The sequence below is a fragment of the Carassius auratus genome, unplaced genomic scaffold (assembly GCF_003368295.1).
Source record: "Carassius auratus strain Wakin unplaced genomic scaffold, ASM336829v1 scaf_tig00215540, whole genome shotgun sequence".
Classification (NCBI taxonomy): Eukaryota; Metazoa; Chordata; class Actinopteri; order Cypriniformes; family Cyprinidae; genus Carassius; species Carassius auratus.
Genome location: NW_020528132.1, coordinates 13,203 through 32,285, shown reverse-complemented (window position 1 = coordinate 32,285; position 19,083 = coordinate 13,203). Strand labels below are relative to the sequence as shown.

Genomic DNA, 19,083 nt, shown 5'->3' with positions numbered 1-19,083 from the left:
CACTGTTAAACAGTTGGATTCCCATGCTAAACATGGACAAAGTTTAAAAAATTAAGTTGTACGTTTGAAGGAGTATTTTTGTTCCCAAAATACTCCTTCCGGTTTGTCACAAGTTTTGGAAAGTTTTTTTCGAGTATGGCTCTGTGTGACGTTAGATGGAGCGGAATTTCCTTATATGGGCACGTCTGCCGGAAGAGCGCGCGCTCCCTTATAGCAGAGCAGTGAGAGAGCACAGGCATTCACTGATCAGAGCGAGTGCGTCGCGAAATGTCACAAAAGCAGTGTGTTTTTGGTTGCCAGGGCAAGACAACCCTGCAAAGATTACCAAAAAAAAAAAAAACAGCATTAAGGGACCAGTGGATGGAGTTTATTTTTACAGAGCATCAACGGAGTTGTGCAAGTGTTTTTGTTTGTTCCCTGCATTTCGAAGATGCTTGTTCACAAGGCCCAGTTTGACGACGGATTTGCGTATCGTTTATTTCTTAAGGATGATGCAATCCCAAGGAAAAAGGGTCACGATCGTGTGTTGGAACCGCAGGCGGTGAGTAAAACTGCTTCAAATATCTCTGCCTCCTTGTTAGTGCGTCCCCTCCCATGCCAGAGACCCGGGTTCGAGCCCCGCTCGGAGCGAGTCGTTGCTGCTGCTGCTGCTGCTGCTTTCGTTCAGTTTCAGCCTCTGGATCTGATTCTGGATCATAAATAAACGGCTGAATCTGACTGTAAGCCATGGTTTGTTTTGGATGATGGGTTTTCCCTCACGGTAATGTCAGAGTCTTTAATATGTTATTCAATGGCTCTGGGTAATGTCACAGCTTCCACATGCTCTAAACGCAAAAGCCTATTCGCGCTCGTGATTCTTTAGCTCCGCCCACACGTCACGCCTCCAGCCAGTCGTGTTTTTCCGGGAAAAATCGTTACAGACTATCTTTCTCTTATGAATATAATAAAACTAAAGACTTTTTGGATTTATGAAGGATGCAGTACTACTCTATATGTACTCAAGATTAACAGGATATTGAGTGAAAACGAGCATTTCACCCCCCCCCCCTTAAATATGGAATTTCACACACAGACACACACATATATAGTATATAGTCGTATGGGTTTATCTAATTTAGTTTAACTTAACTTTATTTGACATATCTGAAGTCATTACCATCGCGACGGTATCCATTATTATGACGCCATAGAGCGCATTTCAAAAGTTTAGAATGTTGGCGCGAGCGGTATATAAAGCGATGGAATTCTGTGAAACATTTTGTTGGTTTGTAGTAGTGGTCGAAGACGAGAGTTATTAGCGGTTATCAGTGATGGGACAGCGAAATTCTCGTGTTATTCCGGTAAATGATGGCGCGGTGTACGATCACCATCCCAGTACACCCCCAACACCCGACACCGACAAGGCGGAGCAACACTTCCATCCGTGCGATGAGCCGCCTGTCGATGCCGGTGAGGGAGACGCCCAGAGGAGGGAGGAGGAGGAGCGGAGGGAGGCATGGGGTGAGGAGGAGGAGGAGATGAAGAAGAAGAGGAAAAAGAAGTTCTGGAGGCTGCCCTCTTTCCTCAAAGCTGCCAGAAAACACCTCAAGGTGAACCGACCGAGTCAGACTGAGGTGCAGCTTATTGAGCTACCATCGCCAGCCAGCAGCGCTGATGGTAAATGATATGAATGTGTGACAAAAAAAAAAAAAACTTGATATGAGTATCCATGAATTGCATATTTTTTCCTTTGTGCTTTCCTTCAAATTATTTAATGTCCCCTTGAAAATAGACATGTCAAAATGCGTCAAATGCAATAATTTCTTTTTTTAATAGATGACATTATGTGCCGCTATGAGCTCGGTGATCGTCTGGGGGTAGGCGGGTTTGGCGTCGTTCATGAAGCGAGTCGTGTGGAGGATGGCCTTAAGGTCAGTACAAATAAATGAGAACTTATGCAACTGTTTTTTCTCATCCTTTTCACATCCTGTCCACCGTCTTCAGGTTTAATGAGTGGAATTGTATGACCACTCACATGTGAACTGTTTTACTTATGTTTTGTTGTTTAGGTGGCATTGAAAGACGTCATGAAGACCCATGACATGGAATATCTAACTATTGTAAGGCATCTCACTCATTATTTTCATTTAAAACATCTCAGTTAGAGACATTTTTAGTAAACAAACCATTTTAAAACTGTCTGTCTTCTAGCCTGGTCATCCAAACCCCCTCCCAGTGGAGATCGCCCTTACACTCTTGGCCAACAAGGGACCCAGCGCACCAGAGATTATAAAGCTGCTGGACTGGCAGGACCAACGGGACAACTATATCATGGTCCTCGAGTGTCCGTCACCGTGTGAGAACTTAGTCAGTTTCTTGGAGGGCCACGGAGGAAGACTCGAAGAAGGTTTAGTTCGGCACATCATGCGGCAGGCAACGCGGGCGGCTCGCACATGTTGTCGCCGTGGGGTATTCCATGGAGACATAAAGTTGGAAAACTTCATTGTGAGCAAGGACACCCTGCAGGTCAAGTTGATCGACTTTGGGTGTGGGGACCTCATGAGAAAGTCTGCCTACACGACATTGTATGGTATGTATTATCCCTCAAAACTGACAGAGGGAACGCTTTGGTAATGCGAACTTGCATGCGAGATGAAATCTCTTTCCTCCAGGCACCATGGAGTACTACCCTCCTGAGTACAGGATCAAGGGCAAGTACCATGTGAAGTCTGCAATGTCGTGGTCTCTTGGGGTCATCTTGTTAACAATGCTGTGCGGCCGTTTTCCAACTGACAATGACCTGCAGAAGACCGAACTAAACCTTTGGTCAGAGCCTGGACTGTCAAAGGGTGAGCTGTTCATCACATAAAAAGAAGTCTGATTCCAATCATCATACAAATGCTCTTTCAGATTGGATCTCACTACTGAATAGTGCAGATGTAAAGGCTTCAGGTCATAATGAGATGTTGCTTCCATGTTTCTGCACAGACTGCTGCAGTTTGATCTGTAGTCTGCTCCAGCATAAAACTAAGCGACGGCTCGGTCTGGGGAAGATCCTTCAACACGACTGGTTTCAGGTACTGAGCCTGAGATCAGCCACATTTGCTTTAGTAGTGTTATGTATTTAGGCTAATGCTTTGTTTGGTGTGTTGTTTCAGGTCTCCATATAAGTCTTGGCGAAAAGGAGCTTCGACCCCAGACATTTCCCAGTCTCCTGTCAGCTTTGCATCTTGACGGCTGGCAGGAAGACTGTTCATTCCTCTGTGAATCCTCTGCATCTTGTGGAGCCGGCAGGCCATGGTTGCATCTTATGCTATGGCCTGAAGCAGCAGTACTTGCCATATCTGCCATTACTGTTTGCTTGGGGATGTGTATATATGTATATAATTTTTTTCTCAGAGCCTGCATGGTCTAAAGGTTAGATCTTCATTTAAAAATAATAAAAAAGACCTCTTATTCCAATCACAGTGCATTTGTTCTTCCAGAGTAGACCTCACATCTAAATAGCGCAAATTTAAAAGCTTCAGGTCATAATCAGATGTCTTTCCCATGTTTCTGCACAGAATGCTGCTGAACCAGAGGTTCCTGCCATGGACAGCTTAAAGTCATGTAATGGGCTTCCTCGTCTCAGAGCTCCACTGCCCTGGTTCCTCAGTGGTTCCTCTCATGGCTACCCACAAGTCCAAGGTTTGATGTCCCAGAGGATCCTTCTACGGTGCTCCAGGTCTCTCAGTCTTGCTGCTCTTGTACCAGAACTTCCTGTAGTGGCTACCTGGTCTTCAAGTCCTTGTCATGACTGCATGCTATCAAAAGTTGACCTGGATAGTGAGGTCCCTGCAAAGTCAGCTGGATCTCAGAGGTTCTAGCACTGGCCACTCAGAGAGGTTCATGGCACGGTCCAGTCTCAGATGTTCTTCTCATGGCTGTCTCAGATGCACTGCTCCATGTGATAGATGCCCCGGGTCCCAGAAGTTTCTGTAATCAGGGTGCTGCACAAGATCCCGGGCCCTAGCATAGGCAGTCCTAATGCCCCAACCCCCCACCCCTCTTGAAAATATATATTCCAGACTTTTTCAAGGGCCCTCTCTTCCTTTGGGGCCCTGGTGATCAGTACTGGTTTTACCCCAAGTCCGACGCCCCTGTCTGTAATAGCTGCATCTGCTCTTTAAATACTTTTTCTCATGTCAGAAAGGAAGAAAAACAGCTTGCATTTTAAACTGGAAAGATTAAAAGGTCTACTTATCACCTATGGTTTTATGTCATTTTCTACATCTTGTATTTTTATTGTGACAGCATCACTATTTATCACAGTTAAAATGTTCATGTCCTCCCGAAGGAAGCATCTCTGTGCACCTCCACCAGCCCCGTAATATACTTTAATCAGCTTTATCACATTGTGAATGATATACACATGATGTAAGATAATAATATAATCAGCCATAATTTCGTTCAGGTATTTTATTGTTATCCTAAATAAAGCCCAATAAACATAATTTTTTCAAGAGCAATTTTTGAAGGAGAGACAAATAATCCAGCTAAAATTGTACTTGTATGGATATGTGTACACAGAGGAAAGCCACATTACTATTAGTGCAGCCGGGAGACCGTGCCACATTAGACAACGTTTAGCTGTTGTGGTCGCGCCGTGACAGCACACGAGTCCGTTGTAGACATTACTATACATTAATATAAAAGGGCATCTAAAAAATTTTTAATATCAACGAAAAGTTTTTTTTTTTTTTTTTTTTTAAATAAAACTTTCTTAAATTCTAGATCCATTGCACACAAACTGAAGTATGTCAAGAGTATTTTGTTTTAATTCTGATGGTTATGACTTACGGCTTAGGAAAATTCAAAATTCAATATCTAAAAAAAATAATAATATTTTCTCAACGATCAATCAAAAAGAGATTTACAAAACAGAAATGTTCAAGATCTCCAAAGCAGGTTTAATTATGCACCCAATATTTGGTTGGGGCTCCTTTTGCATGAACTACTGCTTCAATGCTGTGTGGCATGGAGGTGATCAGTCTGTGGCACTTCTGATGGTCTTATTGAAGCCCAGGTTTCTTTGATAACAGCCTTCATCTCCTCTGTATTGTTTTCAGATGTTACTTATCTTCCTCTTCACAATACCTCAGATTCTCTGTGAGGTTAAGGTCAGGTGAGTTGGCTGGCCAATCAAGCACAGTGATATCATGGTCAGCAAACCACTTGGAATTGGTTTTGGTACTGTGGGCAGGTGCGAAATGAAATCAGCATCTCCATAAAGCTTGTCAGCAGATGGAAGCATAAAGTGCTCCAAAATATCCTGGTAAGATGGCTGCATTGACTTTGGACTTGATAAAACACAATGGACCAACACCATCTAACATTATTTGTGAAATTTTCTAGTAACTTCTGAGTAAAATTTGTTTCCACACCAATTTTTTCCCAGTGCATGAAATGCTAAAACTTTGGAATACAACCAAATTGTTGTGCTTTTATTAGATTAAGGAGATTCTTTCATTTATTATTATTATTTTCTAGTGGTAATATTTTGCGCTCAGACTGTTTCAACTATTATCTGATCACACACAGGTGTTTTTACTTACATGGCTCAAGAGTGACATTGCCAGTGTTAATAGTCCTACTGTACACATAAAAAGCCCAGATACGAAGCTGTTTCAGTACATGCTGAGTGGTCTGTTGGGTAAACTGAATCACATGATATGTCTTGTTTTCTTATTAAAACACTACCTACACTCAAATACACCATGTTTTTAAGTTACAATGTAAACAAGCATATAGACACTTTTTATTCCGGTGCCCATGTCAAGGTTTTAGGTTGGTGGTGAGATCTCGGTTGTATTTTTTTCAATATTTCCCCACATATCTGTACTTTTATTAAAGTGACGGAGAAAGTGTCACTGTCTCAAACTAAAGGATAGATATCATATCACAGTGAGATATATTTTTTTATTTTTATTTTTTATTAAACATTCATTCAAAATAACATATGCCAAGTAAAAGAGCCAGGGGTTCAAGGATGACCAAACAATTACAAATCAAATAGGAAAGAGTAGAAAAATAAATAAGGAAAAAAAAATACAAAAAGCTAAAATAAAAAATGAATAAGAAAACAGATTACACAACCAAAACCTTCCTCTTCCCTCAAAACCATAAGATAATAGTCATATATAAATTATACAAAGACACCAAAAAGTGATCATACATTCAATGTTTTTGTTACAGGAGGTAGATAAAGATTTTATATACATTTTAATATCTTCTAGAAAGTAAGAGAAGTGGGGCGTAACTTTCATAACCTTACATTTGTGGCTAAAATTAATTTGCAGTGAAAGTAAACATTTCCATATTGCTTCTCAAAAGTGAAAATACCAGACAAAACATCCTTAAAGGGGGGGGTGAAATGCTATTTCATGCATACTGAGTTTTTTACACTGTTAAAGAGTTGGATTCCCATGGTAAACATGGACAAAGTTTCAAAAATTAAGTTGTACGTTTGAAGGAGTATTTTTGTTCCAAAAATACTCCTTCCGGTTTGTCACAAGTTTCGGAAAGTTTTTTTCGAGTATGGCTCTGTGTGACGTTAGATGGAGCGGAATTTCCTTATATGGGTCCTAAGGGCACGTCTGCCGGAAGAGCGCGCGCTCCCTTATAGCAGAGCACTGAGAGGCTGAGCACAGCCTGATCAGAGCGAGAGCGTCTCGAAAAGTCACAAAAGAAGTGTGTTTTTGGTTGCCAGGGCAAGACAACCCTGCACAGATTACCAAAAGAGAAACAGCATTAAGGGACCAGTGGATGGAGTTTATTTTTACAGAGCATCAACGGAGTTATGCAAGTGTTTTTGTTTGTTCCCTGCATTTCGGATTGCACATCGTTTATTTCTTAAGGATAATTCCCAACTAAAAAGGGTCACGATCGTGTGTTGGAACCACATGCGGTGAGTAAAACTGCTTCAAATATCTCTGTGTTGTTAACTTAGCTATCAGCGCATAAGCACATCAAGTAAACAACATGCGATGTTGTCATCAAACTGCACTTTCCACATGTACAGCTTAAAAAAAAAAAAAAAAGACGACATAAAGTGGAACTTAGTCAGTTTCCAAAACCGCTAAGCAAATATATACAGTTTCAGTACATACCACATAGAGACACATTTGCTGATGCTGCTCTTGTTAAATTTCAGCCTCTGGATCTGTGTCACAGCTTCCACATGCTCTCAACTCAAAAGCCTACTGGCGCTCGTGATTCTTTAGCTCCGCCCACACGTCACGCCTCTAGGCGCTCGTGTTTTTCCGGGAAAAATCGGTACAGACCATCTTTCTCTTATAAGTATAATAAAAATAAAGACTTTTTGGAGTTATGAAGGATGCAGTACTACTCTATAGGTACTCAAGATTAACAGGATATTGAGTGAAAACGAGTATTTCACCCCCCCTCTAAATACAAATACAAACAGCTTTGTGTGAGTTGTGTAGTTGGTCCAAATAATACAGCCATCAAATTGCTTTTCAACTTTTTCATATAATCTGCATTATATCTATAGTTCTTGGCCTCATAGCAAAGCATGTCAGTTTCTAACAGTTCACTTTAGCTTTTTTGCACTGGATATCCTGAGCTTAACATCTAAGGACAGCTAGCAGTAATAAACATGTGCAAGTGAGAGCACTTACTAGTAAGCCCGTAGTAATTAATTAAAGGGATGATGGGGGAGTTGATGACCTGTGGGCCTGTTTTGATCAGATTCCCCCGAGCATTTCAGCGGGTCTGTGAGTCGGCTCTGGCTCTGGACTGTGTGGTGCAGTGCCTTCACCATAACCTGGCTTCATTATGGCTCAGTAGCTGCTTAACCGCTGTTCTATGTGCAATCAACATGCTAATGAAGCCTCCCTAGCAGTTTCCTCAGCCATGGGGGACAGAACACATCAGGCCTCCTCTGGTTTCACACATGGCTGATTATAACACTACACTTAGAACGGGTAACATGTTGTTCAACTAAAGTTTGGCAATTTAGTTCTTTGTTCAACATTATATATGTCAAAGGAGTTGATATATCAAACTCAGTTTATTTCAACTGTTCCTTCTGTTTGTGAAGGTCACATTAAAACGTTTTAAGATTATTTGCTTGAATTTATTGTTTTACCCTTGTCCTTGACAAGACTTTCAATCTCGAGCTAATAAAATTCATTATATAAATTATGAATCATGACGTTTAACGCTATATAAAAGAGACTAATATATTCATAAACCATTTCAATATATCGCAATATTTTTTTTCAAAATTAGAACTCTGTTAGCTGTTGCATCATTTCCAGAAAAAAATAGTATACTTGTTTACAAATCAGACTGAAATTAAAGAGTAAATCATGAGGTTTTGTTTTAAATAAATATATTAAAGTTTACATAAAGAGTTAAGAGATAACGTTATAATTTTTTTTGTTCTTGTATGAAATTAATCTTCCCTCACAACGACCTTTTGTTTGCTTTTAGTTTATTGATTTTGATATCTTTATTGTTTTGACATTTCTCCCTCTCTCGTACTATATGCGTACCTTGTTTTCCTTTTGTTTATTTGCAGTCTTTATCCACACTTTTAATATACTACAGACACAAAACTAAAAAACAGAAACAAACATATTGTCATGCAATATTAACAGCCCTGTGAGAATCTTACTGATGAATGTCTTCATTCATTATGTCTGCAGTTATCATGAGAGCAGATGACACAATGATTGACGTTTAATCGCGATGGAATTCATTCAACACCAGCGTCATGTGGATCTGTCCGGGACATTATTCTTGAGTGTAATTATGTTATTGTGTGAGTGACATTATTCTGGAGTGCTAATTGTTGGTGACTATTCGTTTTCATATTTCAATGTTCTCTCTGTAATTCGCCTGCTGACATAAAAAAAAATCCTGACTGTACTTAACGCTGAAAAATAAAAAAACATATCATGTAATTACAAACAGTGCTGGGGAGACTTATTCATAAAACTGCTGTGAATGTAAATATGCTTGTTTTAACACCAATAACACATGTAATATTTCATAATAATTGGGAGGTATGTATGAGAAAATTTAAATTCACATCCGAATCTACACTCCTGCACCCCAGTAATTCCTAGAGGAATCTTTGTAAATGTCAACGGAGCCCTTTTAGAAACTCCCATAGCATGTTTATGAAAGATTAATGAAGTAATTTGCAAGTAATAGGTGATGTTTAGGCAGTAGTAGAATAATGAAGTTCTCCTTCGTGTATAATGTCCATTAATTAATCATTATTGCAGGTCTAATTCAGTTATATGACAGCAGCTTCCAAACTGACCTCTAAATAACTGGAGACAATTAAATAACTTCTAAGATATGCTTTGCATTCTTATATAGGATCAAAGCAGTCGTTTCTAACGAACCATGCAGTTTCACGGCCCGAGGTATTATATGTCAGAGTATTAGGTTTAGCCCAAATTAATTTCAAAATTTGAATCTTCACTCAATACGTTTTTTTAACTTTCCTGTCTTGCTGCAAGTAAAAAATCCAACACCTATTGGCCCATACATGACAGATACGTGGAGCAGAGAAAGACAGAAGGCTCTGAATCACTGAAGTGTTACTTAACAGATTTAACCAGAATTGAATGGCTGACTCTTGGGTTAATAGACCAAGACACTTCTAACCCGAAGTAATGTTGCTCCAAATCAACAAATATCAGAGAGTCGGCTAAGACTCGGTGTGTTCATGAACTGAAGTGTCAGAGCAATATAGAGTAGCTTAGGTCATGTAAGCAGGATGTTGATGATGATAGACACTGGAGAGCTTGTTTTCAGTCATCGGCTCCTTCAGCATTCTCCCGTTTGATGCATAACAAATGGCAGAAAAAATAAATAAAACATTGGTAGACGCTGAAAAAACGATGTTGACTTTACAAGTAGGCTTCATTGATTTTGACGGTCAGTCAGCTGCAAACGTGTGCTTGAAGGAGCAGGAATTAAATCAGCCTTGACTGGAGGAGATTGGCAAAGGTTAAATGACAGATTCTGTGTTTTTCAACCCATAGCTTACTAAAATGGTGGTTTCTGATCATGAATTATGGCCCTTATAGCATGACTTTGCTGATTGCTGTAGTTTTCAGTAAAAAAAAATTTTTCAGCCTTTCACCAGGATTGAATGCAGTCACAACAGGCATTTGTTTAAAGCCTTCAAACCTTCCGAAATTATTCAGTGTAAATTAAAATAGCGTGAGGTTATGTGTATGCGTTTATCAATTTAAATCAGGTATTTTAAAACATGCTGTTTTCTCAGAAAAAAAAAAAAAAAAAAAAAAAAGCTGACTGTGAGAGTCTGGAGACTTTTAATACATGCTTACAATTTATGTTTTCAAAATTGATACCAGCAAATAAAACGATTGACTTATTTAGCTATATAAAGAAAAAAGTTGAAGATGGTACTCATAATCATTTAAGCAGAGCTCATCTGTCCCTGTTTTTTTGTCAGTGGTTCTGTTTGTGTACAGACTGTTTATTTTAATTACCAGTGGTGGAGTGTGCAAAGGCTTGATTGCTTTCGCACTGAAAACACCACTGATTAAAGGAAGCCAGTCTGCTTTTGATAGATCTACCCTATCGGATTTTGATTCATGCCATCGGCTGTTGCTTTAAGTTGTGTTTTTTTATGTGCTCAGGGTAAATAGTTTGCTTACTAATGAATGGCAATTTTGGCAAGACACTCTATCCCATCAAACAGTGACTGCAGTCAAATAAAACCACTGCAGCAGCCAGATACGGATATAGTTCTAATGAGAGGAAATTAAACATCAATGCAATAAAGTGTGCTTAAATAACCTGCCCAAGAGCCTTCGGCCACGAAACACATGAGTCTGGGGAAAAGACTAGAGGTTTGTCAATTTCATCTGACCACATTTGCTGCTGCTACTAATGCCAAAGAGATTTTTCATTCCTTGTGTAGAACATGTTCTTACATAAAAAAAAAACATATTTAATAGTTCTCGTGTTTAACAGTTTAACTTATTTTAACTTGACACAGTGTCTTAAAGAACAAGACCGCCAATTTTTGCCTATGGATGGTACATTGAACAAGCAGCTAGTGCAACTGTCAAAAGTGTTGTAGCGCAAGTTTACATAGAAAAACAATTAAAAAGTGGTGTAGTGGAATGTAAAGCTGCGTTCTGTTTGAACCAGTCCTACACTGTTAAAAATCGCTGTAAAAAAACGGCCAAATTTCGACAGTAAAATACTGTTTTTCATTTAAACAGTGCATTCTGGGTAATATTCATCGTTTTCGAGAAGTAGCCTGCTGATATATATCGTAAAATAACAACGTTCAAATTCGACACTCAGCGGCTGTGTTTCAAATCACACCCTACACCCTCATTCACTATTCCCTACATGAGTTTACTAATATAGTCCACCTGACAGAGAGAATGAACACTAATGAGTGAATTCAGACAATGATCAACAGCTGCTGTTAATGAGTAGAATCACTGAAGAAGAAAAAACATAACAAGACAAACACATGAAATACAACTGACTTCAGCCACAGCCTTAGATGAAATCAACTGAAGATTTAAACAATCAACAAACAGCTTCACCAACTTCACACATTACTAACCAGACTGACTTTATTTCTGTCAGATCAGAGAACAGAGATCAAAAGATCTTATTGAGAATTAAAGAGATTTAGATGATAATGTTACTGTTTCGTTTAGCGTCACCATTGTGGAGATCAGTGTTTGCTTTAGGTGGGCTCCTGACCATTGACTTTTACACTTTACATTTTGTTTTATTGCTGTATTTGTATCTTTATGATGCATCTGTTACAGCAGTATTAATTTTGATAGTCAAGTGATTATGGTTGTTTCTAACAGGCATGATCTTCTAGACTGACTTAAAGTGTTGCTATAATAATCAAATATTAATTTGGTGTTGAAATATTTGAGTGAATGACACTTCAATTTAGTAAGATTGAAAAGTAGTGTGATAACCAGTATTTATGGATTTAACGACTAGTTTTAGTTAAAAAGTATTTCGGGCAGCAGTCCCCACAACACTCAAAGAGAGAAATCAACAATCAGCATATGAATCTCAACAATGGTGACAATCAAAAGGTTCATGATGCAATGCATGCTGGGTACCAGCACAGGATAAAACTCATCCATGATTCCCAGCATGCATTGCGGCATGAATAAATTATGCCCCTGAATTGTTCACTTATTTTCTTGAATTCTTATGTGCTTATAATTTTGCATTTGTTTTAAGTTTTAGTAGCATGTGTTGTGATGTTCAGAACTGATCTGTTCATTTATTTTGTGGATTGTCACCATTGTTGTGATTCATACGCTGATTCTTGATATTTCTGTCTAAATTTCAGCAAAGGTTTTTTTTTTTTTTTTTTATTATGAGTGACATTTTCTTAACAGTCTTTCATAACTTATGGCTCAGCAGTGTTCCTTCTCATGCTGTAGTATCAATATTCAATAAGAGAAGAGATACGGGATTAGATCAGAAATAATAGTATTTGTTCTTGTCAATCTATAAACAACAATATCAGATTTTTTTTCTTCTGTGTACTTTTGTTTTACAGGTTCCAAAGGCGCATTGTTACAGCATGAAAAAAAAAAAAAACTTAGTTGTTGAAAAGTCACGTTCAAGAGCCCAACTAAAGTAAACACTGATCTCCATCATGGTAGTGAAAAAAACACCTAAACCTATTTAACTCTCCATAAGTTCTTCTGTAGACATCTGACAGAAATAAAGTCAGTCTGGTTAGTAATGTGAATCTGGTGAAGCTGTTTTAGTAGTTGTTTAATCGGATCTTGAGAGATTTGATGTATTCTTTTATTCAGTTGATTTCATCTAAGGCTGTGGCTGAAGTCATTTGTAGTTCTTGTGTTTCTCTTTCCTTCAGTGATTCTGCAGGTGTTTATCACTAATGCTCAATCATCAATTAATCACCGAATTATCTCATTAACTTCACTGATTCAGTGTTACTCTAACACTCTGTAGTGTGCACACATTATAAGTGTTCATTTAAAACTGAGGATTTTCTTGTGGGGTTTAAAGGGTTAAAGATTTAAGATGAAGAAAAAACAGAATGAAACATAATTTAACAGTAATAAACTGTAATTAATTTACAGGAAACAAACTGTAGAAAAACAGTTATTTACTGGCACCCCTGCTGCCAGTAAATAACTGTTTTTCTACAGTTTCTTGCCGTAAATTAATGGTTGCCAGCAAAAAAAAGTGTTTTTCTACAGTTTTTTGCCGTCAAGTCAAGGAAAAACAGTAATATACTGTAAAATGTAAACTTCAGATTTACCAAATGAAAAATAAGTTAATTTAACTAAAATATTTGTGAACATCCATAGAAAAAAAATTAGGCAAAGTCATACACTGATAATGAGAGTAAATACTGAACTTGACTGTATTAATGTGTGTTTGCACAAGAGAGATCGTTTAGTTTAATGTAGTTTTGTTGTTCACCATTGTGCTGTAGAGTAGAGCCGGTGCTTCAGTCAATGATGAGCCACAAATTCTGATTTTCTGCTGCTTTATATAAAGGCAGTAAATGTGGAGTCGCTGATACAGTGGTGATCTCTGTGTTAAGTACTTCAGCACATACATGTGTGCTATAGCTGACAATGAGCTGCAGTGATTTGAGTAAAAGTCATGTATTTAGTTACTTTATTACTGCACATTAAGTGTAAGAAATATTCCTTCTCATTGGACTCAAATGAAATAAGTTCATAGTACTAACATCGTAGGAATGCTAGTTTAAAAACTCGAACTGTTTGAAGCAGTGGGAGTGGAGTTAATTTCCATGGTAGAATTTACGGTAAAATACTGTTAAAAAATAAGAGTGGTAAATTAATGGTTAAGAGCTGTAAATTAACAGTACTTTACTGGCACCCCTGCTGCCAGAAAATTACTGTTATTTAACGGCAAAAATTTTTACAGTGTAGTGTGTTGGCACTTGGAAAACATGTTGTAACAAATGCATTGGAATTTCTTCCTTGGACCTCAAATGAAGAAACATTGAAAGAATTTTACTGGTTACATATGTTAAATGCAATTCCAATGAATCGAGACTATGTGCAAATGCACCTTTACAGAATGATAACATGGTTTTCTTTAGTGTATGATGACTTTGTTATATGGTTGTCTGGAATAGTTCATTGGTCAGTTGCATCAATATTCCCTAATACTCACCACTGTCTATAGCAAAGCTATAGTCCTCTGCCGGAAAACTGAAACTTTTTTTCATATTCTGTTACATGCAAACGCTGCTGTCACCATCTTGCATATCAGTTATTAATGAAAATGACCTCAGTTTATTTCAGTATTAAAGTCTGCATGAATTCAAAATTGACTCTATTTACTTTCTTAGCACACATTATTAATCTTGTAGTGAACAATTAAAACTAAAAGGAAAAAAATGTTTTTGTAATATTTAGTCATAATCTTAGGTGTGCTTAAATCAGGCCCCGTCCTCTATTTTATAATCAGTTTGATTTTGAATAATGTTTATTTCTTAGCAGAAGCTTTATGTTAATATACAGGTAAAACTATGAATTAACTTCAGTTTGAATAAATATTTAATGTCTGTTTGCTGAATAATTAATGGTATAATGTACAGTCAGCAGGCCATTACCACAAAATAATCCCCTTCAGGATCATACAAGACCCCTGCAGGTTTGGAACAACATGAAAGTAAGTAAACAGTGGCAGAATGGCAGAATTTTCATTTTGGATAAACTATTACTTTAACGTGACCACAAGAGTTTCCCCACCATTTGCATACCAAATTAATTTATTCAACATATGAGTCAATCCATCCTGTTCCTGCCAACCAAACAGTGAATGACATGTAGCGACTTGTTTTCAAATGCTATCTATCGTTCCCAGCCTGCAGAAGCAGCATGTGTCAGAGAGATGACAAAGGTCATTTGTCAGAATAATAAGGGTGACGTTTATTTGTCAGACCACAGGCAAGGGGAACTGCAGACTGATCATTAGAGCTTCGCCATGTTTGGACGCCTCTAAATATTCCCTCAGCTCGCAGCTGGCCAAGGAAAAGTACACTGATGCTGGCCTCCACATTTGCAACGCATCCAAGTGCTTGTGATTATCTTTGCGTAAGTCACGGGAAGGACAGTTACAGTGCTGTGTATTATGTAGGTTTCATGTATCTGTGAAAGATGAAGGCAAATAATAAACAATAATTTTGGAGTCATAACAGTATAACCAATGTATGTTTTACATAGGGGACAAATATGTGCCTGTTCAGCTGTATCCAAGTGATTTACCATAGCAAAGAGATTCACGAAAAGGCAAAACACCAAAAGCCTGCATTTGTAACTAATTGACTAAGATCTGAGTTGGTTATTTGCATCTTGTATTTGTATCTGTCCTCTGCTTTCTCATTAGGGCCAATTGACTCAAACCCTGCCAGTGTGTTATTGTGCCTGTGTTATCGGGTGTGCAATAATTTAGCCATATTTTCTCTCTGGGTCTTGAAACTCGCAAAAAACCCAGCACAGCATCTGCCAACTTTGAATTAGTTGGGAAAAACTACCTTTTAACAAGAAAAGGAAATGATTAACATAACTCAATATGGCAATTAAGATAGAAGAAAGGGCAGGGAGGCTTGTGACATCCCCATGTGTCCTGAGGGACAGTTAGCTGCAGCACGTTGATGTGTCTCTCCAGGTTGAGCCAGTTCAGCTCATCTCCAATTAGCTGTGAATGTCCCCCTGATTAAAACCAGCCCAACAGTCCCAAACCCCTTATTATCCCGACCCCACATTTTTACACATTGCTCGCAATGCACTTATCTCTCCCCAGATATGTGGCTGACTTTTAATTACTTTGCTCACAACGGCATCGCCCATTGATACGTTTGAAGGACAGCCAGCTCTGGGGTATATGGCAAAAGAGCAAGGAGTGGAAGAAAAAGTGGAAGAGAGGGCGAGAGGTATAGGGAGCCAAATGAAGGAGGAGAGGGAGATGTGTCACTCTCTGACAGAACATCACAGTGTCGAGGCAGACATTTCATTGCATTGCCTGCCTTTGATGTCTGAGTTCAAGCCTTTTGTTCCATGCTCCTTCTCTTCGTGGGGTCTCCCAGGTTACAGTAACAGAGTTTGTCAGAGAGTATATGAAAGTTATCAGTGCTGGATAGAAACTTGTCAAGGTCCAGCGCCTGATCATGTGACTAACCTGAAGGACGTTTCCGTCCCAGAGGCATTGGGGAGTTGCGTTATTGGTCGCACTGTGCTGCTGTGTGATTCTAATATGTGATGGTGTTTAAAGGGTTTTTCTCTGTGTCTGGGTCTCTTGAGTCATTGTTATTCACAGCAAACACATTTAAGAATCTTATTCAATAAAGCTTAAATTTTATTTTAGAATTTAATATTTTTCTGGTACAAAAAAAAAGTTTAATATCATTGGCTGGCCTTGTCTGGCTCTTGTGTCTGAATGGAAAGCATCCCAGAAGAGCTGAAGCTGTTACTGAAGTCCTTCCAACTTCTTATTAATATTCATGGATTTGCCATTAACTGCTCAACAAACAAGATGCTCGGGCATCCACATGCATATGGTAATGTAAAATATTTTATTCTGTATGAGATATCAAACGTCCCGTTTCAGTACCACAATTCACAGACGGCCATCGCTGGAGCTGGAGTGACTGAGGACCCAGGAGGAGCTACAGGGATGGAGGGACAAGGCGGTTAGGGGGTCATCATGCCAAGGCTGAGCTGGACGGAAACAGCAGGAAGACAAATGATACAGGACAATACAAGTAATTACCCACTTTAATATTATCCAATAATTGTAGCTCACCCTCAACAGTGGGAGTCTGAGCAGGGCTTCTTTCCATCAACTTGTACTTCACTGCTACTCCCTTTGGCACATGCAGTGTTGCTGTCTCATACACTCGGTCAGACGTATCAGGCTCCAAGGTGATGGCAGATTCAATCACTGATTCTTCCGCTGGCTCTTCAGTCGCAGTGGGCAATGGTTCTCTGTCTGCGGTGGGCTCAGGCAGATGCTCTGTACAGCTGGGTGATGGCTGTCTGGGCTTTGAGTAGTATATGGGGCTGGCGTCGGCGTAAACAGTGCATGCTAATCCAGTAGAAACCAGCACCCACTCCACATAGTCAGCGAATACTCACTTGAGGACCCTCCCCAGACAATTGCGCTAATTTGACGATATTCGTGTAGGAACAAGCAAAGGCAGTTGTCTGGGTGGTCTAATGTGAAAGACCCAGGAATTCATCCACATGTTCCTCCAGTGAGACATCTTCCTGCTCAAGGCAGAGCAGCTTAACAGCGGCAAAGTGATTAATAGACAAAAAGCTATCAAACGCACATTGAAGTTTAGTTGGGTGTGAAAGAGTTGTAGTTATGCAAATAAAGAAGAAATTGTGAGGTGTAAAGTCACAATTGTGAGACAGAAAGCTGGAATTATGAGAAACAAAACTGAAATTTCTAGATTTAAAGTCACATTGTGAGATGTTATGTCACTCCGAGATATAAAGTTGCAATTAGACAAGTTGCAAGACATAAAGTCATATGACCAGTTTTATTATTTACTTTACTTTACTTTACAGAAACAAGCTTCCATCCTGTCCGCATCTATTTCCCCAATTCTGCCGTCTTAAACAACAATCAGTATTTCTATCAATATTACTTTATCAGCTTACACTAAGCATTGAATGTGAAATGTTCAATTTTGATTTGGTACAATATGCGCAAATAAATAAAATTTGTATCTGTTTATTTTTTTATTTCATTTTATTACTTTTAGCATGAAACAGTCAGGTCGTGTTCATGTGGTTACTAACCCGAAGTTGTCATCATTGCACACTTAATTTCCACTAACCTTAGTCATGCCATTTGACCACATAAACACGCAAATAATCAAAGTACAAATGAAATGTCATCAGATTGCAAATGCGACTTGCACAGCATAGGTGACGATGCTCAGACTGATCACCCAGACTAAATATGTAAATGAAGCGACAGTAACACAAGAGAATTGAAATCGGATTAGCCGTATGGATGGAGAAGCACATGGATAAAGAGTCAATGCGTGTGAAATGTCATCGTGATGACTGAGCAGGCTGGCATTTGAACCATTGTTGTTTCAGATGAATATGCTGCGACTCCAAATCATGGCTGATAAGCTGTGTAGAGGATGCAAACACAGCTATAATGTCCCTCACTCTTATCTCCTCTCATCTTTCACGAGTGTTCTCGCAACACAAGTTCAACTTCTGCCGCTGTTGACCCACCACACACACTGAATTGTGCTTGTCTGGGAATTTTCATACTATGCTACCACAATATAATGTGTGACTACCTTAAATTCTCCTGGGTAGCTCTCTCAGTAGTTCATGTTTGGTTGTCAGTCTTACACCTTGGGAGACTGCCAAGTGTTATAGCTACTGTCTGTTAAGCAATCCTACTCCTGGTTTTCCAGCATTTGAGCATTGACAGCTATCAGTGTTGCATATTTTTCTTTATTTCTGGAAAACTGCTAAATAATCTTTACAATTCATCCAGTAAGCATTGTATAATTTGGTAAAAAACTGCTGTATTAAGTGTCTTCTGGTTTGCTTTGATGACATCAGTCTCTTTAACACTCATTTCACATTACCATCTGATTTGCAGTGTTTTTCGCGGCACATGTGTTTATGTGCCCATTAATCCATGTAAAACACACCCAAGGCTACATGTTGTCAAACCCTCGTCATGTTCATGTGTGACTTATGGCACATTGGAAACTGCAGCAAGTGCATTCTCTTAATTAAACCGGAAATAAGTATATGGGTAAAGATGTACTCAGCCAGTACTGCACCTCTTATTAATTGGAATGACACATAAATTGATCCGCAGGTAATTATTTTTCTCTAAACCATCAATGGTAATAAATTTCCCTGATGTTAATTAAGAGCAGTCCCTGAGCATATCTCCAAAAGGAGGACATTTTTGCCGCTCTAACAAGGTAGTTGCATTAACAGGGAAGTTATGCAGACACTGGTGTTATGAATTAGTATCTAAGAATATTAGACCTCT

General features: G+C 38.8%; 1 protein-coding gene across 2 annotated transcripts; it reads left to right on the top strand.

The window, feature by feature from the left end:
- Positions 1 to 1,231: 1,231 nt before the first annotated feature.
- On the top strand, positions 1,232 to 4,210 carry LOC113094954 (serine/threonine-protein kinase pim-2-like). Of its 2 annotated transcripts, XR_003288238.1 has the most exons (8): positions 1,232 to 1,656; positions 1,816 to 1,910; positions 2,049 to 2,099; positions 2,191 to 2,569; positions 2,652 to 2,828; positions 2,968 to 3,056; positions 3,138 to 3,396; positions 3,543 to 4,210. XR_003288238.1 is itself a non-coding variant. In XM_026260543.1 (7 exons), the coding sequence occupies exons 1-7, from the start codon at positions 1,311 to 1,313 to the stop codon at positions 3,147 to 3,149; spliced, it is 1,149 nt and encodes a 382-aa protein (XP_026116328.1). In that variant the 5' UTR covers positions 1,232 to 1,310; the 3' UTR covers positions 3,150 to 4,210. The 2 variants fall into 2 exon arrangements, 1 of the variants encoding a protein (XP_026116328.1); XM_026260543.1 differs by having other exon boundaries at positions 3,138 to 4,210.
- The last annotated feature ends 14,873 nt before the right edge of the window (positions 4,211 to 19,083 follow it).

Excerpts from the sequence above, each read along its gene's own strand:
- LOC113094954 (XM_026260543.1), top strand. The coding sequence starts at position 1,311 with ATGGGACAGCGAAATTCTCGTGTTATTCCGGTAAATGATGGCGCGGTG. Across the intron at positions 2,100-2,190 it reads ACATGGAATATCTAACTATT|CCTGGTCATCCAAACCCCCT; the intron begins GTAAGGCATCTC and ends TCTGTCTTCTAG. Across the intron at positions 2,829-2,967 it reads AGAGCCTGGACTGTCAAAGG|ACTGCTGCAGTTTGATCTGT; the intron begins GTGAGCTGTTCA and ends GTTTCTGCACAG.